General features: G+C 37.1%; 1 protein-coding gene across 20 annotated transcripts in view; it reads right to left on the reverse strand.

Moving 5' to 3' along the window:
- TENM2 (teneurin transmembrane protein 2) overlaps window positions 1-25,010 on the reverse strand; it is a 1,028,597-nt gene that overhangs the window by 114,032 nt on the left and 889,555 nt on the right. For 12 of the 20 annotated variants that reach the window (XM_080399947.1, XM_080399949.1, XM_080399942.1 and 9 more), the window contains 4 exons: window positions 15,625-15,830; window positions 7,567-7,762; window positions 4,628-4,729; window positions 713-745 (listed from right to left, as the gene is read on the reverse strand). In XM_080399947.1, coding sequence (XP_080256073.1) covers window positions 713-745; window positions 4,628-4,729; window positions 7,567-7,762; window positions 15,625-15,830 — 537 coding nt within the window. The remainder of the gene's footprint in view (window positions 1-712; window positions 746-4,627; window positions 4,730-7,566; window positions 7,763-15,624; window positions 15,831-25,010) is intronic. The other 8 variants (XM_080399940.1, XM_080399939.1, XM_080399937.1 and 5 more) reach the window with 1 other exon arrangement.

Below are 25,010 nucleotides of genomic sequence, written 5' to 3' on the forward strand. Positions count from 1 at the left end.
CAAAGGAGAACAGCTATTCAGCACCACCTCTCACCCTTCCCTTTGAAGTCCAGTGAGCTTCTGTGTGCCTGCACTATTTTCAGTTTCTAAAATTTCTAGCCTATTTATGAAAGCAAATATCGTTTTCCTTACATAGTGAGGAAATACTAACTCACATACATCATTCATTCATGTGGGCCACGTGCCCTACAGCAGTGAACCAAGTACTGAATTATTCAGCAAGATGCACTCCAAAATCCACATTTTCCCCACTGCAATATGTCCCAAAATATCTTAAGCCCCTGGGAGCATTCTGGACATGGCACTAAGAGAATAGTGGCAAGCAGAGTATTCACTGGACAAAACACCATTACTTTATGCACTACTGCCCAAGCAATAAGCATCTGAATAACCTCAGAGGAAGAAGAGTCCCAAACAACTGAAATTTGAATAACAACTGAGAAAAAGCAAGAGCTGCTACTTCTAGCAGTTATACCTTACTTACCTAATGAATTGACAGTTTTTTACATTTTTATACAGAGATTAACAGTAGGCACATAACAAAGAAAATGGCAGTGGTAGAATTCTTATTGTGGTGTGGTCAATCATCAGAAACAGCAAATCTATTGGAATAAATTTAAAAAGAGATAGACTACACTTTACAGCTTAGTAACTATTTCAAACTAAATAGATGTCACAAAAGAAATAAAAAAGAAATTTTAAAAAAACCTACCCTTCTTTTTATACTTATTAAAGTGGCGCCGTCCTTTGCCAGTAAGCCAAAAACAAACAGAATGAAAATAAAATAATGAAAAACCCACACAGGAAAAGAAACTGCGAATAACATAAATCTGAATCATTAGAGTTCTTAAAATCAGATTAAAAAGTCAACTGATCAAACATGGTACAAATCTGGTTTAAAAAATCCAAAAGCCTTCAATCAATTTAGATTAAAATATTAAACATGTTTCTTATTACATTGCATAATCAACTGAAAGTTTCTGCTAAATGGCAACTTCATGGCAGCTGACATGAGCTACTTGACTCAATTTTCCTTTTACAAATTGGACACCATCTCTTAACAGGCTATGCTCATCATGTCAGTGTAGAAATCCCATGTAATGGTACATTGTTTCACCTTTTCAAATTAACTAAATATGCTTGTGATGCAAATCCTAGTATTTTAAAATGCAAAATTTAAGGAGGCCCTGAGCACATTTGCAAAACTGTATATGACAGTGTCTTTGGAAGTATTTTTGTTAAAGAAGTGGAAGAGTTGCATGCCCTTCAAATATATTATGAGAAGAAATGAAATTATAGCCAACTCTGAGTCACGTCTAGAAACCCAACTTATTGTAACACTGAATTCTACAAATGGTGAAAAGCAGGACATGACAAAGGATGCCTGCTTGCAGATTTACCACAGAACTTGGCATTTGAAGGACCAAACTATTATCAGACATTAACAGTAGGAACACTAAATAAGAAGGACATCTTGATATACTTGGGTGGTTATGTCATAGAGATTACAGAAAAACAGAGATGAATATAAAAAAAGTGACAACAAACCAAAATAACATAATAACTGCATGTCTGATTCTTTAATTGATCCTTGGCCACAGCATCAATAACTCCTACAGACAATTGTAGACAGGAGGTTATTCACAGTGAAGTTCAATTTACAGCAAATCTTCCACTGGCTTTAACTATACATATTTCCTTTGACAGGATACAACTCCACCCACTGAATTGCCTTTTGATCATCAGACTTTCTTTTTCTTTATATGCCATGTTTTATCCACATGAGATTAAATGTACCATTACATTTTTTGTGTGTTAGATGGAATTCTGAATTACGCTAAACTGCAAATGATTTCAAAGGGAATCTTGCCTGAGCAAGGATGGAGTAAATCTGTTGATACTAACTACCTGAGAATAAGCTATTTCCACAGATTAAGAGTGAGAAATACACCCCCCCCCAGTATTTGGTAACAGTGTTTGGGAGGGTGAAATTTTCTCCACTTCAGGGTACGAAATTGTATTTCAGCCTGTGGGTTGGGCCAAAAGTTTATCTCTTTGTAATAATCTTCATGGTATTTTTCTGGAGCTAATGGATCTGAAGCCAAACCTGTGCTGTCTCTCATAGATCTCCTTAATTTTTATCTTTTAGAACTACATGAATGGAGTAAACAGAGGGGATACCTGAGCACTGCCTGCAAATAGTTTGCAGATGACTCCTCTAAAGATTTGTTGCCTCTGATGCCCTTAAGATCAGCCTTTTAACAGGGTCATCACTGGTATACAGGACCATGCTACATATGAATCAAATTTGGGTTTCAACAAATTTGATGCTCTTAGACTGCTGTGTTATTGCATGAATCAAATTCTAAAAGTCATCTGAAGAGCCTGTTCACATTTTCTCCACATTTCTCTACTTGAGTCTTGCCTTGAATTATTTTACAGTGGAGAACTGAGACACTGAAAGATGTGTTGCTAGGGAAATAATAAAAAAATCAGATGGAAAGAAAATCATTATCCTTCCACACTTGTGACAACTTAAATATAAATTTAACATTACCGTAAATGTGTATTAAACGTGTGTCTATACATATAATACGCTGGAAAAGCTTTAATTCTCTATCTCATTTTACTTTCTTTTACCATGCACACAATCCCGATATTGATTTCTGTCTTCTGAAACTGCTCTCACATATAATCAGCATTCAAGTAAGCAGAAGAATCTGTGGTCATGAGAACAGGCATGACAGTACCTGTGAAATGGGTGAGGCATACAGCCCTTACACCTTAACTGAGCCGTGCACTTCTGGCTATGTCTGATATTATAAAGATGTGCAGCTATGTGCTTGCAAAGAAACACAAGAATTCTGTCAATACACCCGTTTTGTCATTTTATGGAGTTTTTCAAGCTTCTTTGTTCTTTAGAAATACCATGACATCTGACAAGAAAACAGTAAAAGAGTTGAAAGAAGCTTCCAAGAAACCATTTCTGCTTTTGAGGGGAAAGAGACAACACAGAAAGGACAAGGCAGGAAGCGGAGGGAATGTACTGAGCAGTAGGAGAAGCCTGACAGATACAGTTTGACAAGTACCCTATAAAAAAAGCTATTTATCTGACATAGCCTGAACGAAGTATTTTCTAGCATTAACATAGGATACAGTGTCACACAGAGGTTCAGTACACAATGCAGGATTGCTCCACAACTCAAAATGTAAATGAATTGATTTAATGGCCATGTATGTGTGAAGGGTGGCAGTGAAGCACATAGTCACTGCATGCATGCTTTCACATGTTAACACCACAGAAATGCATATAACTGTCAGTGTGCATTTATGGTACACAATATCACACCATTTGCTTTGTAATATACAGATATCTCCTCTATATATTTGCCAAGTGTCTTAATTTCTCAGGTAATGAAACAACATGCATGCTGTATTTGAAGCAGTCTTTAAAATGAGTAGCTAGCACTGAAATAACATCAGTAGCTTTCCAAGACCGTTGGGGGCTCGGTTTTGGTTTTTTTGGGGTTTTATTTTTTTTTGTTTGTTTGTTTTGGCATTTTTGTTTGTTTGCTTGGGGTTGGCTTTTTGTTGCTACTGGGGCACCTTAAGGAGACACAGAATGGGAATTACTCACTCCAGTACACGGAGCACTTCATAGGCACATGGAGGTATGCTGGATGCCACCCTGTTACACCAGTGAAAGAGGGGGGGCATAACAAACTGTCCTCGGGACTGGATCAGGAGTCAAAGAAGAAATGAGCACATTTCTAAGGCCCTTCAAGGCATTTCAAAAAGGTTTCAAACACCAGGCTTTCCCCCTTTGAACACTAATAACCCTATCCCTATGGAAAACAATTTTAAGCATATGACATTGATAGTGTGCCTAAATCAAACAAACTGAGAAGGAAGCAAACTGAAACGTTATGACTGTGCTCAGGAACAGCAGGGAATAAAACCAAGTCACTGACCTTAGACAACATATGTGCTACTCGCTGTATAAACTAAAAAGCTCCTCCTTTATGAACCTTTCCCCTGTGACAGCAATCCCAAACTCTCAGAAAAACTTAGTAAACACATACTGCCAATCCAAAGCTGTCTTTTAGATATCTGCTTAATCCTTGATAATCATGCATCTTCCAGTTTTGGTTGTTAAAATTTACAATTGACATTGAAGGAAAGTTTTATTTTAAGACTTTATCAAGTCCTACTTAGTTTCCTAAGAAAGGTGAACTTCCTTTGGTCAAAGAGCAATTGTATATGCAAGAAAGATGCTATGTACTAGGAATAAGGCTCAGTCAAGCCAGAATATACATTACATGCTATCGATGAGATAAACAGTATTCTGTTGCAGACCAGTTAATGATTATCAGAAAGCATTGATAATTCATCCACTTCTAGAGAAAATAAATATTTTCTGCCATTTCTGCATACTACTTTGGACAATAAAAAAGTTGTAGTTATGGAAGCTCATCAGCAACATAATAATACTTCCACCTGATCTAAGAAAAAACTCCATATTGATCTATTTGAATCCAGGTTGGACCCATGCTAACTAGCAGGCACTGTAGATCCATACACCACAAACACACACTGTGGTTATTTGTAAACATAGGGAAAATGATACCTTTAGCACAATCTGCTCCATGAAATCCTGGAAAACAGTGGCAGACACCTGATACACACTCGCCATTCCCATGACAATGACGTGGGCAGTCTTGCACTGAATCTGAAATACAAGCATCACAGGCACATTAGATGGTTCCTATTTAGGCTACAAATCCTTTGCTTAATGTTTCCTCAGTTTATTTTGTCTTCAAGGCTCAGAAGAACAATCCCTGATAATATTAACCCCACAAAGTTCAGGTGAAGCAGAAAGGTACCAAGTTTTACAGCAGCATGAGTAAGTGTAGAGATCTAGCGACAATACTAAAGCACGGCTACCTGCGGGCACCATCAGAACTCAAAGTCTTCTGATACTGCTCAAGTCCCCTGTTCCACAGGCAGAGAGGACGGCCTCTTAAGATCCCTACAGCTATGTCTGTATTCGTGTAATGGAGCAAACATAATGTTTCCTCAGGAAAATCAACAGTCTCCCTTTTTTGCAGTAAGACTTTGATCGTGCACAACCACTCTTCCATGTGAAACTGATTATCCCAAGGAGTGTATCTTTTCCTTCTAAAGACATTTAAAGCCTCATTAATTGAGCAGACAGAAATATCTGCTGAACATGACAGAGGAGCTTTTTGCTCTACCAAATATTCTTTAACCTAAAAAAAAAAAATAACAAAAATGAAAGAGGTGCAAGTAGCTACACAAAGGGATGAAGAAGAGGTTTGTAAAAACAGAGGACAAGGTTTAACACAAGAGTTTAAGTGACTGACTGAAGTGTCGATGACTTCAATAATCTGAGAAGAGTAAGCACACCAGCCTGATGATTTCAGCTGTACCAAAATACTTATCTTCCACAATATCTGTTACTATTTGTATAATATATACACTAATTTGCATAATAACAACCTAGAAATAAAATCCCAATTTTGAAATTAATTCTTAAAATTGCTTTCATTTGAAAGCTGTTGGATTTCAGTGAAACATATTTTCAACACTGAATTACTGGAACAAAAATCTAATCAGAATGTTGCTACTCTTCACTATTACTCCCTATTGTTGTGGGACCTGTGGCCCTGAACTAAATGGCTCTGTCAGTCCCAGACACCAAACAAACAGCAGCTGTACAACACAGAAAATGAATTTTGGATTTGGAAGTAGCGCAACGGTACAAAATATTTTTCTGTCAAATTAAATGGAAAAGAGGAAAAAGATTCACGCAAAACTGTAAATCTAATTTCACAGTTGCAGGACACAAAAAACTCAAAAGCAAATATTCAAAGAGATGTCATTAGCTGGGCCTCTTGAAATGATTCATGTAAACAATGAAAGGAAAAATTGAAATGTAATGCTCAAAGATATCAATTTGACTCATGAAGAAGCTTGTCTATAGATTTATTCATTATTTTGCTTCATGGCACACAAAAGCATTTTCTATGTATTCAAATTCATGGTAAATTTAATATTGTCTGGGAGTTAGCATCATTTCTCTTATTCTTTCTCCACATCTTTCTTTCCACATCAGAGAAACTTGCACCTATCTCAGATCCTTTGATTATGAAACGGCTGATACTAGGTGTGTGCAGAAGAACCTCTGAACTGGATAAAACACTATACTTTTCTCTACATTTCAGTCCAATTACTATTATTGTGCTATCAAGTAGGCTACCTGACTATTAGACCTTTGATACTCTTGAAATCTGTAGCCTAGACCAGGCAACTCTTTTAAGGACAGCTTATCATACCTGAAGGCTTTCTAAGCACAACAGGGGCATAACAAGGTATAAACACAAACGTTCTTGTTTTTGGAGAAGCAGAAAAAGCCTTCTATGTGCAAATATATATATATATCAATAAGCATAGCACCTCGTAACTCTTACAAACCCACATATAACATATGGAAGAAAAATATTTTTTTTTATTTTGATTGAAGTTAACAGAAACAATTACATTTATACTTAATGACACAGTATTTCCTATCCTATACCCTTGGGACTTAAGCCAACTAACTTAATTTTATACTAGTGTAAAAGGAAAAAATTAAGCTTCATATCATCAATCAGGCAAGACCAGAAAAGATCTTCACCTATTTTTCATCAAGCTTAAAAACTCATTTGGACTTTTTTGCAGTTTCTATTTCCCTAAACTAAAAGGAACTACAGACTTATACAATATAGTGCCATTTAACACTTCACCAGTCAGGACAGAATACCACATAGCCTACCTCAGATTTTTTTTTATGCCACTGTGACAAGATATTTAGCAAAGTTCATTAAATGCTTCAAGTTCATCAAATCTTCCAATAAAGGTTGGAGAATTTAGACTCAGTTTGATTTTCAACTAAATGTAACCTTATTCTTCTAACAAAACTGCAGGTTTCTCAGATCAGAGGCTAGATGTTCTTCTGCTCTTGATACTACCATGTTGAGGAGATGACCCACTATTAGGCGGGTAGTAAGCTGTAAAACAGCATATGGCTAATTAATTGACTCAATTAATCTCTGGGGTGACTGCAAACAATAACCTCATTTGCAGGTGTCAGTTTCTTGTGCTGTCTTTCTACTGAGATTAAACAGCTCTCCTGTTGTTGGATACTATACCACCTGGCTGTAAAGAAGATTCTCCAGGGAAGCAAATAAGTATAAAACCGACAAAACATAAAGGAGAGGAACATTAACTGGGGAATGCTTCCACCCAGACTGAACTCATCTGAATCCCGTTCTCCAGAACTAAACTCAAGATCTATGAGAATGCCAAAATCTTAGAAAGAGCAATGAGAAATGAAAATCAGCACCCCGTTACAGATTTTTTGACAGAGTATCACGGAGAAAAAAAATGCACAACACCACAAGGACAAAGAGGCTGAATACTGAAGGCTGTAAGAAAGTATTATGACTTTAAGTAAGCGAAGGTATAAACAAGGAGGAAAAATGCACAGCTTAACGAGATACCTACCCAAAATAACTGTACTGAAAGAGACCACTTCTTTGTCCTTGCCGTCATTGTAAAATGCCAGGTGCCACAAACCCACATCCAAGTACTGAACAAACACAGCCTCATTCTGAACAAGGGTCTGAATACTTCGACGTTCCCGTGGGGATTCCACCACACTCCATTTCTCTTTCCCATCCAAGCGTTCCATGAAATCATACTGCAGGGTGGAAAAAAAAAAGGGAAGAAAAAAAAAAAGAAAAGAAAAGGAAAAAAAAAAGAACACAAACAAACAAAGCCCCAAACAAACAGACCTGAATACAGAATGGTATTTCAGCTCAAAATCTGACACTATATTTTCTCTTCTACCTTGTCATAAAATGATATTCCTGGAAGATATGTCAATGTGAAACTAACATTTACTAGCTGACCATGGAACATACAGATCTTCTATCAGTCTTATCCCTTCTCAAACAGTGACACAGAATTATGCATCTTTGCTCTGCATAGGGGATCAAAAATGTACGCATGGTATTTCTTGGCAGGCTGGGTTCTGAGAAAGAAGTTGAAATCAGTGACTTGACCCATCAAATTTTAGGTTCCTACACGGCTTTCAAAGCTGGAAACCTTCAACCTATGAGACACACCCCCTCTTCTAAGCAATCGCCAACAATACATTCTAGCTGCAAGAGGAACAGAAGTCTCAGGCGTATAATTGAATGGAAGCCTCTAGAACATAAAAACAAACATAAACAGCGCAAACGGGAAATGTGTTTGCCTAATGTTAGGTAACTCAGCACCTGATAAAAATACCCTGTACAAGTTTTACATTACAGAGTAAGAGTTGCTTACCTGAGTTTGTATGTGGGAGAATCAGGGGGAAGTAGGATACAAAAACCAGAGGGAGCATGGAAAGGAATAACACAAATCAAGAAGGAATTGAACTTATATTAAGGAAAACTGAGAATTTCTGGTTGGATGGTTTCCAAGTAAGGTAGAACATTACATTAATCTTTGGAAAAGGGATCAAACAGAGCAAGTGATTATTTAGAGTGTAAGAGGGATGGCCCCATTAATGGCATGAAACTAAAAAAAGAAGGAAAGAAATTTAAGATGAATGTCAGATAAGCTTCCCATCTATTAAGCTCAGTAAATAGCCTCCCAGTGGAGATGCCACTGGATCACACAATTAAACAGGACTGGAAGAAATATTGGTTAATCTACAACAGGGAATAACTCTGCATAACAAAGCAGCCAGACTAGCTGTCTTAATAGGCTTTTTTCTGCCTTTTAATGTCTGTGATTCTGGAGGTTTCAAGCTGATGCTATGCTCAACTTACTAGCTCTCATAGTCCCTATCTAAGGGAAGCCCTTAAGAAACAACAAAAACAATATATCTAATCATTTGATAGTTGTATAACAAGTCCCCTATGAAAACACATCTTCTTTTAGACACATTTATCTATGTAGGAGTAGATAGAGATAGATAGACATGTCTAAAGAAAGATGTATGTGTTCAATAATACACAGTAATAGTATGTGCTTGCTTGCTAGTAGTTTCATTGCATTTTCCTACGTTATCTCTAGCACATACAGCCTGTGCTTGAGACAGCTATGAGAAAACATACACCTTCACTTGCTTTCAGTTTAAATAGAAAACTGTAATCTTGCATCCCAGACAGACTTAACATCCACAGAGGGCTGTCTTGTATACTGTATTCCACTCATCAACAGCGAGTTTTAGGAAATAATACCAAATATGCGACAAAATAATGAAGATTCTCCCTTCTAGTTGAAAAGACAGAGAGAGGAACTGATTTAACACTTTAGTGCCGTGCTACACAACTATCTAAAACTGGCGTATAAAAGCTTGCCTTTCTATTTGAAATTTTGTAACAGTTATATATGAGCAATATAGACTTCTTGATACACTTTGCCTTACAACAAAGGGAAAAGTATGGAAGTACTATTACCTTCCTGTTAAACTCAGGGAACTGACACCAATATGCAGCCACAAAGGAAATCCAGGGCAGGGTAGGAATCTGAGCCCAGGTCTACTAATGTTGGAAGTTACTGTCACCGTAAGTGCATTATCCACTTTCCTATGCCTTTAATTGTGCAGAAGAGTAGAAGTGGAATAAAAAAGTTTCACCAAACTTAGTATCAGATTGCCACCCGCTTGATCTTTTTTTTCACACAGGATTTTTGCAGAGAAGGTAAATCAGGTAAATTAGTACATTTAAGCCAATGCATGACAGAGATTTGGAGAATTCTGGCATGCCAGTAACTTTCAGAGCATCAGAGGTGCCAAACACACATATATCTATCTTTTAAATCAATGACATTTGGAAATACTGGTAAAACCTATCGTCTAACAGTCAGAGGTTAAGGACAGACTCATCACCTCCTTGGGAAATGTTATTACTTGGGCAACATCTTGGGAAAAGAAATCTTGCTCTTCAGAACAATCGTTCACAAAGGGTCAACTAAGGAAGTAGCAATAAAAGCTGACATTTCTCACTGGCAACATGCTGTTCGTCTCTGCTTGTGCTGGCAGGTTCCTCTGCCTCCCCTCTGTTTGATGCTGATTCTACCTCATATAGTAGAGAAGGCTCAGCAGTTGGCAAGATCGAAGGGGAAGAGTATTCAGGCTGAAACTGCTTGAAGTAGTTTTAGCTGCAGAATCTTTTTTCACAATGACGGGCTGTGACCTAGTGAGAACAGGTCCCTTGGCATGACTCCCCATAAGTCTACAATTTTAACTTTGGTAAAGTTAAGACCGGTATTGCCCCTCTTTAATCAAACTATGAAGAAGTATTTCCCGCTCAGGCAAAAGAAAATGACTAAACCTGATTAACTTTATGAATAGTGAAGTACTGGTGCAAACTGATACAGAATATAACAATACATTTTTATCCCTCTTTGAATTCAATATCTTTGAAAAAAGAAGATAATGTACCTGCTGGTGGTGGTTCCCTGGGTGTACAGATCTTCATGTGACAGCAAGTACTATGTACATATACCCCAAAATCTAAAAACCCTGCCTGAAGGGTCACCAAGACATCACTGTGAATTTGTAACCAGAGATTTCTTCACATGATTGGCTGAATCATCATTTTGCTTCTTGTGGCCCTGTTGATTTTCTGATTTACCGCATTTGGATGATTAATTATTTTATGTATAAAGTTGTGCTGAAGGTATCACTCTTGCTTTAAAGCTTCTTATTGACAGATACACATAGGTTAGAAGACCCATCTAGGAAAAGGATGAAAGCACTTTCATGATCACTAAGAAGCAACTGTGGAATTTTTACACACACAACTGCTAAGGAAAAGACAACTAAATCACATGAATTAGGGGATGCATCTGTCAAACCAAAGTAAATCTGAAGTAATTTGGCAGTTTCACTGACTCTTTTGCTTATGATCCTTTACATTCTGTGGCTTCATACCAAAAGTCACACAAAAATGGCAAAAACTGCTCAGAAGCAAAATGCACCAGAAATCCCAAATGACTACATCTTCAGAGTTCAATTTTGCAGGGGGGAGTACTTACTATGATTAAAGCTCCATATAAGCAAGTGATTTGCCAGCCTGCTTCTCTAAACAAACTACAAAAATCACTTTTTCAGTGAGTTTGTTTATTTTTACTACACAGCATACCAAAACCCTACTGCATACTTTTATTTAAAAACCTAAATCTCATACTAAGTTATTTCTGGGCAATTTGTTTTTATAATTTCTCCATTCAGTGCTTTCTATCCTCTGATGCATTTTATTCATAGGCTAATAAGGACTGTTTTTCCAGCAACCATGGAGAGTCAGCAAAACAGTTTTGGAACTTTAGCTATACAGTAGTGACTCCATTGTACAATGCCATCCATGTAGCACAGAGCGACTGAGCGTGGTGCATGCGGGAAGCGAACTGGTTGTGAAAGCACGGTGAAGCAAGGAGAGCTCGCAGGGTCAAGGCTGAGAACGCAGAGAGCCTGCATGATCTTTGTTTCTTTCTTGGATTTGAAACTATTTGCATGCCTCCACAAAATCCCTAACAGTGTTTGAAATTAGGAATTGAAAAGAAAGATTTCTTACAGCTCTTGTCTTAATAATGGATACATATTCAAATGGAAGGGGGCAGGAGGAAAACCCACATTTGGCATTGTGGCTAGCATTCATCTTTATGCCAAAGCCTGTAAGACTTAAGCAGCCAAGAAACATATGTCAGGGAAACTTGTTTGCAAAGTTCTTTAAAATTAGTTCTTCATAAAATCAAGTTGGTAATTATTCATTAAAAGACATCCATGAAACATCTGATACACACAGTGACAGCCAACAGCTTTGTTTCAGCATCTGAATGTGACACAACCCAACCAGTACAATGCAGCACAGTTGCCATCAGGTAACTTTAAGGTGGTCAGAGCACCTAAATGTGTTTGAGCACTGCCTAAAACCAAGGTAACACCAAAGCTTCCCAGCTATTCAAGTTGTTTCAAATAAAGCCATTTACTGTTCTAAATGACATTAATAAACAGTTTTCATTTTGACATGAAAAATCTGTAAGTATAAAACCCTGCTGGAAATGAAAACACTACAACTCCATGTACAGCCTTCTCCACACATCACAGTGATGTTTCTATAAGGTTACCTTATTTCATGCGTCATTTGGAATGTTCTACCAACATGTAGTAACATCATAATTGCTGTAATCTCTGTAAAGTCACTTCATGCATTATTTGACATTTACAGTTCATTTTCTATACATTATCAATTTTATTAATACGACTATCTTCTACTAATTTTCTATTGATCATTCAAGCCTACAATGTGCATTTCGTTATTTCTATGTAGTACTACAGAGGCTGGAAGAATTTTGCTTGAAAGCAACACATTCCTGTTTGTAGTCTGCTTGCCACTCAAAACTGCGTTTTTACCTCTCCTCTAGAGCTCCGTTCCCCATGCACAAGGCACACAAGGCTGCTTCTAGACAAGATTACAGCTACATCAGTTTGACTGACTAAACCAAGCATTTGGAATATTTGCTAAACAGTAATAGTGAGAAGGTTAAATCTCAGCAGGGCTCTCAGACAGGAACTGCATCTTGTTGTCTCAGGTTAATCATGTACCTAATTTGCTGATTATTGACTTGCTCCCACAAAGGATTTTACTTGGCTTGACATATCAGCACTGATCAGTGATGAACTGTCAAGTGGAGTTGTTCACTGCTTTACAGCTCATGTCCCTAACCTGCAGAAACAAGGATTTTAAATTTCAATTTTAAAATATTGTCTGGTGTCAACTTCAGACTATTTTCATTACTACAAAACCATTGTGCTCCTTTTTGTCAGAACAAGGCTTCTTTTCACTAACTGAGGTCTGTAACAGCTTGCCTTTCTTTTTCTAAAATTATTTCTCTTGGTAGCAGCTTGGCTGAATTTTGATTGCTGGGCAAAAATGCCAAGCGATCATCTGCTGTACCACCCTGTTGACAAGCACCAGGACCCTGCATGGATATGGAAAAAGAATTCTGCAGAATATACTGGTGGATTTCATTAACTTCAGTTACAGAAGTGGGTTGGCATAGATTCCTTTAAAGACTAGAAAACAGGTTCTCTGGGGAGGAACCCAGCTCAGGAGGAAACACAGTTGATATTTCTCATTATTTAATTTAACAGAAAGGTCACAAAACTTATATCTTATCAACAGAAGATAGAGTGCAAGAAAGAAAAGAAATTTTGCCTGATCATAGCCTTCTCAGATGAGATCATCATAATAAAACCTAGAACAAATACATTTGATCGCAGTGCCATAGAAATTAGAGTTCAGTTTGAATTAAAAAAAAAATATTTTTTATTACCAGTTACATCCAACTGGATTTCTTGTAAAAGGTACAGGCCTACCACCATCATGTCTTACTCTGACAATTATAATTAACTTGCATTTAGAGAAAACCTTGATGATTGTGTAGGAGCTTTGGTTGCCCTAAATCATTTTCACTTCATGATTTATACTTTTGTTTGCTTTCCTCAACTAATTTGTGGGGTTTTTTTCATGGTGGGATGATAAGGGAAGTGAGCGCCAAAATTCTGACTTATATGAGACGTGGTCAATGAATTATGCCATTACATCACTGCAACAGTTAAAGATCTATAGACATAATTTCACCCTCAAGACAACATACTGAAGTGTTACAGCCAAAATCAAAACATTATTAAGAAAGCCTCCCACCCTGAAACATATTCTCTGTGGATATCTTCTGTGTTGCAGAGATATCTGGAAATGGCTGAAAATTAGTCAAGAGCCCTCTACGATTTCCCCAGTTTATCTAGTCTGTACAGAACTTCAGGTGCTGACCTCTAGCTATATGGAAAACTGACTACTTGCCCTCCCCTCCTTGTCTTGGGGACTGCTGATCTTATTTCTTATCAGTCAGATATATCTATTCAATAACTCACAGAATATTTTAAAACAGCATACTACAATAAGTTGATAGAGTTTGGATAGTCAAAGCTCCTTGATCACAAATTCTTAGAAGGAGAGACCATTAACCCATGTAAACCTCTTCTTTCCTCCCAACTCTGTTTAAAGATTTTGGTTCTCGGTTCAGACTAAAGGCAAGAATAAACACCAAGGACCAAGAGGCAATGCAGAATAGTTCCATAAATTTGCCTCACATTGGGAAGCAGACTCAAAATTCAGTTGATGTACGGTGTAGCTTTCCCCAGAAAATTAGTTGGTTCACTGTTTGTACCATGAGTTGGTGCATGCGCAGGGACACAGTTCACTTAGGGTTGTTATCTCCTTGCAGGCAGTATGAACACCTTTCTCTATATGGCAATATGTAGCAATGCAATTATGTAAAAGCCTCTGGGCTTTTAGCTTACATCATGCATTTTAACCATTTCTGTAATTGCAGTTTGCTTTGACAAATGAAAAAATAGTAGTAACAGTTCTTTGTAAATCAGGGCAAGGCATCTAGAAATGTTGAATGAGGCCTTCCCAAACAGGATCATGGAGTCTACATTTCCTTTTTGGAAATCATATACTAAATCAGGCATTTTTAATTAGGTGGTAATTTCAGAATGATGAACCTGTACTTAGCAGCAAGAAAAGGCATGAAGGAAGGGGTCCTTTCCAAAAGCTGGTTGCTATTTCTGCTTCCTTTGCACTGTAATGAATGGAGACTCTTTCCTTTTAGTATGTGTAACTTGAAATATATTGGTTCTCATTACAGTTCTAATCTAAGTAAATGGGAATCCTTTCATTCACATTAATGAGTTTTCAATATAATAACAAAATTTCTCTCTGTAACAGAAAATTTAGCTGTATCTTCTCACAGCAAAGAATTTAAAACACCTAACACAGAAGTAGATACTTGAGTTTTGTCTCACTAACTTTAAAACTATATTTACCTACAGCCCTTAGCTCCATACTACAGGGTTGATGTAAAAATGTAGTGTTTTCATCTTTGAAGCTTCCCACCTGCAAGACTTGCCTCATGTTTGAGTCAGATATTATATCTAAATACCATCCTTGGGGGAAAACCAGTAAATGTAAAGCTCTCAAACACATGGCCATTGCATTGTGTTCTCTAATGTGGCTGGGTAGCAGTGATGCCAAAGTCTGCTGCATACCCCAACAATGCCATTCCAACAGCCTGTGGAGATTAAAACTTTTTATGACAATAGAAAATTATACGTTAACACATCCAGCTGCATACAGTGCTTTGACAGTGTGAGTTTGACCAACACCACTCATCATTTTTGACTGGTGTATAATTGGATAGGTTTATCACAATGGGTGCCAAGATTTTGTCAGAAATTTAAAACCTTGAATGCCAGGCTGCAAGTTATCTTAAAAACCTGAATGGCAAGAACATCATCAATTACTTCTTTTATCAATGTACTGTTGAGATATGTAATAACCTAGAAATTTAATATCAGTGTGTTCAGTCAAACATCACAAATTAAGTAATTTCCAGGAATCCCTAAACTTCAGCTCCGTAAGCTCCAGCATGAATGTAACACAGATGCTCTCAACTTTTGCATTTTGATATTTAAAGCTAACAAATACATTGATAAAGTACCTGGGCATGTGATGGTGGGAGTCCTCTTCTTATATAAACACCAAAAAGAGCATCCTTCCCTAAGGATATGTTGAACTTCAGGAACTGTGGCTGGCTGATATGGATCTGAGACCGCCAAAAAACTCCAGGGGGGACTTCCTGGGTGACCCTGCGGCCAACTTCCGTTTCTCCACTATCTATGCTGCTATTCCTAGTGACCCACGGTCCTATAAGATGAAAGCAAATATAAATCAAATAAGATAACTGCTTTTAATACAGGCTTTTTTAAAAATTATTATTCAAGATAAACATCTGTGGCAATGGCACCTTTTAAATCAAACTGTAACTTTCCTTCCTTATTCTGATGCAATCTGCCTGCTGTTTCAATCAATACACATAAGGATTTGACCCCTATATTTGAAGTAGGAAAACTGTGAATTTTTTTCTGTGGAGCATCTGTAATCTTCTAAGCCCTCCAACCCTTTAATTCTGTGATTTCTCTTTACTGATCAAATATAGTAACACTAGAGAGTCAATTAAGTACATACGAACCTCCCTGTGCTCTTTTCAGTTGCATCTTGTATGCAAGCCGGGATAGAAAAAAAATTATCAGAAAGGTGAACTGAAGGGGTAGCTTCAACCTAAATGAACTGACTGCAAATTTTTATTACCTTTCTTTTATATAGTAAAGTAGTCCAATAAACTCCAGGTCATAGACCAGAGAGTTGACAGAAGAAATGAAATGCACAGGAAAGGATTTAGAGGACAGTTTCTGTATTCTTAACATGGATCTTCTTCTCGAAAGAAAGTACAACTCGGTGCACTACCTTTTAAGTTCTCTCTGCCTGAAGCAAGGACTATCTACAAGTGTTTCTCCCTCGTGCTGTGGTTAGTTGAATCCATCATATGATGGTTCTTCAGCATGCATTATTGAAGACAAGATACAAGACCTTTCTGGTTGAGTGCTCTGGCTTCCAGCCCCAGTCAACCTTTCAAACATGGTGCAAATCCCTTCTGTTCTCAGGTGAACAGGATGGTTCTGAGGCTACATGTGTTTTAAACATGGAGTGTGATACATGAAGAGTCAGCAGTGCTTTCAAGCTACAGTATGTAGCAATGTTTGATTTTGTGTTCCATGTTCCCAAACAACATGGTGAGAAATCAATTTAAAAACTATTACAACAGACACTGTAAAGACCAGAAAACCACAGAAAATACCTGTTAACAATCACAAAAATTTAAAGATATCAGTAATATCACTATTAATACAAACTGGATGGTATTGACACCTGATACAACCTGACAGTACAATGTTTACTTCATGTTTTTTTCATGGTGTAATGCTGTTTTCGATAAATGGCAAGTTATTTTGAAATATATTCCAGCACTGTATGAATGTAACAGGATGACACAGAATGACATATAATTCCAGCAGGTAAGTACACAACAGCTTTTCTGTCTTGACTATCTTTAATTGAGAGAGCTGCAATAGCATCGTTTCAATTATAGATTCCAAATTATCTATGTTAGCAGCACTTACACTGGTACATAATGAAACAGGTATTATGTTGGCAATGTTTTGAAATGGTAAAAGAATGCTCTGAATACCAACTGCTATACAGTTTCTGGCAACTTGTTTGGTTTTTTCATTTTCTATGTTAACAGGTCTACAATAACAGCACTAAGAAAAAAAGAAAGCAGAAGAAACTGCAAAGAGAGGCTGCAAAGAAAGGAAAAATGGCTGAGAATGTCAAGCAACACACCATTAGAGCTGCCCAAGAACACAGGTATCAACCAGATTCAAACATGTAAAGTTTCATAAAAACAACATTATTTCATTTCTAATGGACTGCTGCAACAGAAGATCTCCAAGATCCTACCTCAATGAAGTCAGGCACCATCTCACTAGAATCTCAATTAGTCCTTGCCCACATAGATAGGAAAACCAGGCACAGAGCACATGAAATTACCTGTTGAATGCTGTACTGGAATCACTGGCAGAGCTGGGAAGTCAGCATAAGACTGAGGGCCCCTTTATCTCCTTTGAGTACAACATTGCACTTACTTCACCTCACAATTCCAAGTTATGGTAATAAATAATGATTTTTTTTCAACATTCTTAAAAAAGTATGCTGTAAATTATTTCTTTGGAAGCAGGCTGTGCACACCTAAATGAACATCAATGATACCTAATCGGAGAACAGATTCCTTGATGCACTCTAAAGAACCTTGTTCTTCAGGATCAGTATGTCCATAGTCAAGGTGAAACAGTCAAAGAAAAAGCCATTTCTAGGAAGTACTACAGTACCTATTATTATTATGATAAAAGCTGTATAAGTAATAAAGGTGGGAAGATTAATAGATCAGTAACTTTTCCAGTATTCTCTGTCCACAGACACCTTATACTCAATGAATTATGTGCATTATAAGTTTTTTCAGTTTGGTTAGTTACATGTCTACTACAAAGCTGCTCCAGCCCATGGACGCTAGTGCAAATCTTTGACAGACAGAATTAAGTGTAATCTATTTCTGAAATCCACATGTAAAATGGGGGGGGAATCTGGAGTTTAGATCTGTTTGAAATCAGTAGCCTCCCCCCGATGCTGGAATCTGCCTCTTGTTTTGTTTCTTTTTAAGCAATACTTTATATTTATACTTTTTAATACAGTATATATATAATACCTTGTACTTTTTAATACAGTTCTAGAATTCAGTGAAGCAGTGGCCATATAAATTCAGAGATACGGCTTGTATCAGCAGCACAAACCCAATATTCCAATTAGTTAAAAAATAAGCACCTTATAGTCACTTACATATATGCCACAAACATATATGTATAAAAACATACACATATGAGGGCTATTAAGTACTGAAACACCTACTAACACACATCAATAGTCTATGGAACAGAGCAAGTTTTAGAAAAATGGATCCTTGTCAGAACACGTAAAGAAGTGACATAGTGTTAGAATGCCCTCATGCATACATCTGCTTTACAAATTAGTCATGTGTTTCTCATCTATATCAAGCAGAGATTATACTGAATATTTCTTCAGCCACTGTACCTCCCTTGTAGCCAGTGCAAGCAAGTGCAAACAGTAAGACCACCAGAGTCTTTGTTGGAGATGGTGGTTTCATTGGCTATTGAAGCAGCTCCAAAACACCACCATCAATGACTTGTGCTAATTACATTGCTTCCAAGTCCGCTAGGTATATGTTCCCTAGAATTTTAACTTTGCAAATAAATTTCATTCTTATGGAGGCTCAAATTTTAATATTTCTGGCTGAATTTAGCCTTAGCCTCCTTAAGTTTTCCAAATTCCCGTCTATATTTCTATCCAGGAAAGGGCATTTTTCAGAAGTCAGGAATCTTCAGTTACACCGATTAAGCTACAAAGAGTTAATTCACGCTACTTCAGCATGCACCTCACAGTTAAACAAATATACTGCATGTCAAACTTTCCCAACAAAAGATTACTAGAAAAAAAAAAACATTCCTTTACATTTCTCACAAAAATGTTGAAGTTGTTAGTTTAAAAATTGATGAAAACTACAGATAAGACAATTGAATTTGTAATTATCAATCAGCCTAGAGACATGAATCAGGATCCTAATACTAAAATGATTCACTTCAGTTTGGCATTATCTCACACAGATGATCTTTTTTTGCTATGCAACATAAATGATCTGGATTCTAGCTATCCAAACCACTCCCTTCTGAAACATCTCAGTGTCTCAGGAAAATCGTTCTAGGTAACAGAACTGTGACAGCTGTAGGGGTTCAACACAGCAGAGGATTTTAAGAGCAGGTTAGATGAGCAACTATCACAAGTGAAGAATGGATGAACAAGTGGAACAGCTGGATGACCCCTTATTTTCAAGTCTGTATCTTTGTAGTATGGCATGGCTCTGCTCTATATCCAGCCTGTGCCACATCTGTGAGAAACACCTGCTGCCTCACCTCTGGCACGCTGAGATGGAACCTATTTTTGCTTTTAAGATTTTGCTACATGACATCCTGTTTTTATGGCTTCACATTACAACGCTGAAATAACAAAATTGAGAAACCCGTGAAGTTGTACTAAAATCAAAGTTTTATATTCACAAGTTTAACTAACAGCTTTTGAAGTTTTAAGTCCAGCAAACTATCAGAGATAGTAATGCATATAGATTATGCATTATTGAAACATACTCTCATAAATTCCTGCTGAGTTACTCTTGCTGGTATCAGATAGAAAACTAGTGAGAGCGTGCTGGTTCTGCTCCTTGCTTTGACACAGCCACTGCACCCTGCACCTGAGTTGGTTATGATCTTGATGTTCTCAGATGACTACTTGTAAAACAGAAATATTAACAATGATCTATTAAAAATTCTCACTCTGAAGATCAGTAATGCAGAGAAGTCACATAAAAATAGGAGGTGTCTCAACACTGGCTTCTTCATGTTCCTTCCTCCCCAGGTTAGAAATACAGAAATTAAATACAAAGTAGATACGACCACTGAACCTCTTTTCTTAGGTAATAGGCTTAAGTTTATTTTTTTAAACCTGAAAAGCAGAACACCATCCTAGCTTCATATTTGTGATGTCTTTTTCTGCAGTAACAGCTTCACTTATGAACTCTGTCTCCAGAGACTTTTAAACATTTTTTTATAGCTCCCTTCAGTCTTCACCTCCTAATGCAGAGAATGTATCTTGCCACCTGACTCACTCCCCTCCAGCTACTTTTAGAAGCTCTTCCATTTTGATGGACCACTGCAGATCACATTCAGAGAACATAAACTGCATTTAAGTGAAGTTACAGATGTGACAAACCGACAAATCTGGGAAGAAAGACTAACCCAAACAACTCATACGATTGCGAACAAATAAATCCCAACATCATTATCTCTGCTGTGGGTGACTGTTTTAAGAGTTTCGTCTGTTTACTTCATAAGCCCATGGATACTTGATATTTTTTCCCTGTGATTTCCTCTCTACAAACATCTAAAACCAGAGTTTTAAAAGCATACTTCTTCATCTTACCCAGGGGAGCCATTTCAATCGTTCAGTCAAACACATATTTATCAACTAAATAACACTTATTCATTTAAACTGCTGTGTTATTTACCCAGTTGAATTACTATTTTGGCATATACGTTTGAAAAGACTGCTTTAGCACTCAAGTATATTTGCCTTTGAAGCTATCAAACAGGCGATACATGACAGCAGCAACGCAAACTCCCCCTGCTAACTTGTCAGCGGGCCTCGTCTTTGTGCTGGAGGTCAGCTTCAAGGTGGCAGCGGGTAGGACATGCCCAGTCAGCCTCTCATTTAACTGATGTTAGGCAGTGTCAGCTATGGAGGCAGAACTGTATCTACACTGAAACCAGATTCACTTGAGTATTTATTATAGGCTCCTCTCCCATACTGTAGTTAAAATTAAAAACTAAAAATGAAATCTGGCTACCAGCAGTGTCACACTACAGACATCACATTTAAATAGCAATTAACTCCAGCGCTTTGACTGTGTGCCTTTATAACGGCGATGACTAAATTGCGTCTTCATAATACTCTTGAAAAATATCTAGCAGAAAAAAACATTCCAACGGATCCATAATGAACTACCAAGATAATCTGGACAATTTCAAATTAAATGCAAGGAATAAATACCACCAACGTTGGTTAAAGAGAATTTCACTTTTCTTCCTGTATCTCTGCATTTCCCATAAATCACTGCTGCAGACATAGCTTTCCTTATGTTGTTATCTAATATTTTTGTGTTGTTGCTTGTTTTATAGTTAGGGATTTTCACAGATGACTTGGAATTCCAAAGAAATTTATGGTTCAGTTGTGTAAAGAAAACCATTCCATATAAAAACACGCTCCACTGACTTTTTGCCAAAAAAGAATGCGTGGGAATTACTATAGTTTTCAATGATAGCTGGATTTTTTCTTCAAGGTAAATCTGCTACTCAAATGACCAGACATTTCTTACTGTCAGGCAAAAAAAAAAAAAAAAAAAGAAAAAAAAGAAAACAAAGAAAGTAGAAAATGTCATTTCTATACAAATTTCTTCAGTGGAAAAATCAGTGGTATGTACTATTACCACACTGATCACTTCCAATATGAACTTATTCTTCAAAGTATCTACTACTAAGTGCCCTAGGACCCAAGTGGAAACAGATTCTTTCTGAAATGTGTACAATAGATTGACTGCTGATGCAAAACAAATTCCCACAGCTACAATAAAGGAGAAAGCCAGGAAATGGGAGTTTGTCTGGAGAAGTTGCTATGACACATCTTGAACTTCAGTTATGCTGAAGATGCTAAGGTACTAATGAGCTCTATTTTGTCGAGTGAGGAGGAAGGAAGCTTGAGAATTTGTATGAGCTTTCAGGAGTCCAGCAAAACAGCTTCTGAGATAAAAATCACAGTCTCAATTTTCTGGTCAGTATCCCATATTTCTTTTGTGCCGAAAGGAAAGAAATTCTGCAAAGAGAGCGTCTGCTTAAGACCACTGCTCTGGCTCGGCTGCAATCAAACTATCTGGCCCTGCAAGTGGAATTAATAAACATGCCTTAATACCCTGATACACCTAAAAATTTAGGCACATCTTCACACTCATGGGGGCATGGCTTCATAAGATTCAAATGTTTTCAGAATCAAAAGCAAATTATAACTGAAATAAAGTTAAGATCTATTAGTTCACTGCATTTCACAAAGAAAAAATGCATACTAGCATGAATTTACACATCAACACAACAATCATCTCTGATGGGTTATAATAAACTTCATCACCTAACTCTGAATACAGAAACTCATGCTGTCACCACAAACACAATCACAGAAGTAAAACTCCTCTTCTGTTCTGTTGAACTGAAGTCAAATACTTTGCTTTTGCTAAGAGAGTCCTATATCCTAGTATATTTCCAGATGACCACATCTGCAAGACTTCACAGCATCCATATTAATATTTCTGCTTGCTAATGTGTTAATTAAGATCTACACGACATTAGCCACGTAACTACTTAATAAGATTAATCCACCTGGAAAATGATGGCAGGTCTTGATTAAGTGGAATGAAGGCAACTGAAGTGACATTTAAAATACATTGATTGTTATTACATTTTGATCACCTGTTTCAAGGTGTCTGAAAGGAAACAGTAGAAACCAAAAGCCTCATGTTGCTTACATTGTTAATGAGGTATGAGTTTTTAATCTTTTTATCTTTTGCAAAGTGACAAAGAGTTCCCTCCAGTTGTTTTGGAGTCCTTCTCCCATCTGATGAGCAGGATTAGGTTTCATCAGGGACACAGCACCACTGTCTCAGGCAGTCAAGCCAGGGCCTATCTATTTGCATCTGAACCCCAATTCATTAATACTTAAGGGTGGTAAATCTTCCCATTTATATATTTTGTTGTTCCTTGAACAGTGCCTGTCTGCTGGATTGCTAATAAAATATCTTAATTATTAGAAAATAATAATTTCTGTGTGCAAACCAAAATGTGCCTCAGAGCTGCAGCATCTGGCCGAGGTCTTGACATCATTTGGAGAGAGCTGAAGACAACCTATATGGCTTCACAGTGGCTGCTGAGCTCAGCTTGCCATATCTATTCAAAGCAAATTTCTGCTAGATTAGTAAATAGTAAAATCCATTTTTCCCCTCTCTCATCGCAGGCAAGTAAGATCATATCCAATTTAACAGCAAATTTAGCTTTCTTCATTTCATTATTGCCATTATATTTACAATGCTGAGTTTGATAATTGGAAAGAAGCTGATTTTGATAACTGGAAACAAGTATTTTTCATGACACTTCAATACTTTACCATTTAATTAACTGTAATTGTCTTTTTGAAATCCACACACTGTGGTAGCCTTAGTGAAGTATCTCTTAAACTGAGCATGAACCTGGATCAAGCCAGTTGGTCCAAAGAGACACAAGCCCTGGATCATGAGAGTGTCAGAACACAAATTCAAATCTACCTTTTCCACTCAGTCAGTATATTTATGGTAACTGAGGTGATTGTTCAGGTCCACAATCCTTGCCCATAATTATCTTTGGTGTCTTTTAAAATGTGGGTTTCTAGGATCATAGACCACAACGTCTTACTTTTATAGTATTACAGATTATACAAAATAATCAAGATAAAAGATACTATGTAAATTTTGATTTAGTAGAAAATCTGCTAAATTTGTAAGCACACCACAAAATCTCTATGGTGAAGCATTCTTTACTTGGATTTGCAGCTGAAGTTAGTTTGGATATTTCCACATAAATGGTAGTTTATCAGGTGTCCTCTGAAATTATTAAAGTTGACTTTTATAGTATATTCTGTCAATTTAGAAAGGAAACAGCACACAGATAGTCACATATTTTATAGCGATGTATGTATGTCTAGCCTACCACATCATTTAAAATGTAGAATATATTTTTGGCATAGGTTAAAAATCTAGGCACAGGAAAAGCCCATAAAGTCATCTAACTCACTTCTTTGTGAAGAAATAATTATTCCGAAAATTGCCTCCCCCCCACCCCCCCTCCACACACAATTTAGATTTGCTGGCACCTAAATTCTAACTCTTATGCAACTGTAACAGACAAATGGGCTTCACACTCAGAAAGTTTTTTTCTTTTTTATGTCATCACTATTCAATCCCTGCAACAACTCCACAATTCCGTGACAGCATCAACTTTTGGGGTTTTATGTACTATGATGGGATACTACCTTATAATTTGTGTTAAGAAAGGAGTATTTCTTTACTTTTGTCTCTTATTCTAAATCCCTAGTTCAGCACAATTTCCAAAGCCTAAAGACAAATCTGAAAACCTATCTTGTGCCTTGCTTACAGTCAGAACATGGTGGACTTCAATCACAGTTTTACAGCAGCACTGAGGATTTTTCTACCCATTACACATGCCTACTCCTTTCAGACATCCCCAGTATTAATGAGATGTAGTGTGTAATTACAAAAACCTGCAACTGTGTTATCTTAATAGTGAATTTTGGTTTTATTTGGATAGGAAAATGCAGTGACAAAGTAATTTACATTCCTCTTAAATTGCAATTTTATTATTTCATACAAAAATTCATTCTCTTAATAAGGAACAAGAAGATCCAATTGAAAAATCTGTCTTCCCCCCCCCCCCCCCCCCCCCCGTTTTAAATTCCTTTACTTTAAAATGCCTTGCTTGCTGAGTAGGCACAGCTTGGGTTTAAGTAGCCGTTCTCAGTCAAGGGGTTAAAGGTTTCTTTGGGAGACCCGTGTTTTGAAAAGAATGGCTTCATCCTGAGTTGTGTCAATTATAGAAAGGTCACTCTCCACAGCCAGAGCCCTGAGCCCTGAAATGGTTGTTGTGTTAAAAGCTGTCAGAGGCTTTCCTAAAAACTGCTGGGATAGCAATATTAACTCGGACATAACAAAGC

This window comes from Falco punctatus, assembly GCF_963210335.1.
Source record: "Falco punctatus genome assembly, chromosome: 8".
NCBI classification, from domain to species: Eukaryota; Metazoa; Chordata; class Aves; order Falconiformes; family Falconidae; genus Falco; species Falco punctatus.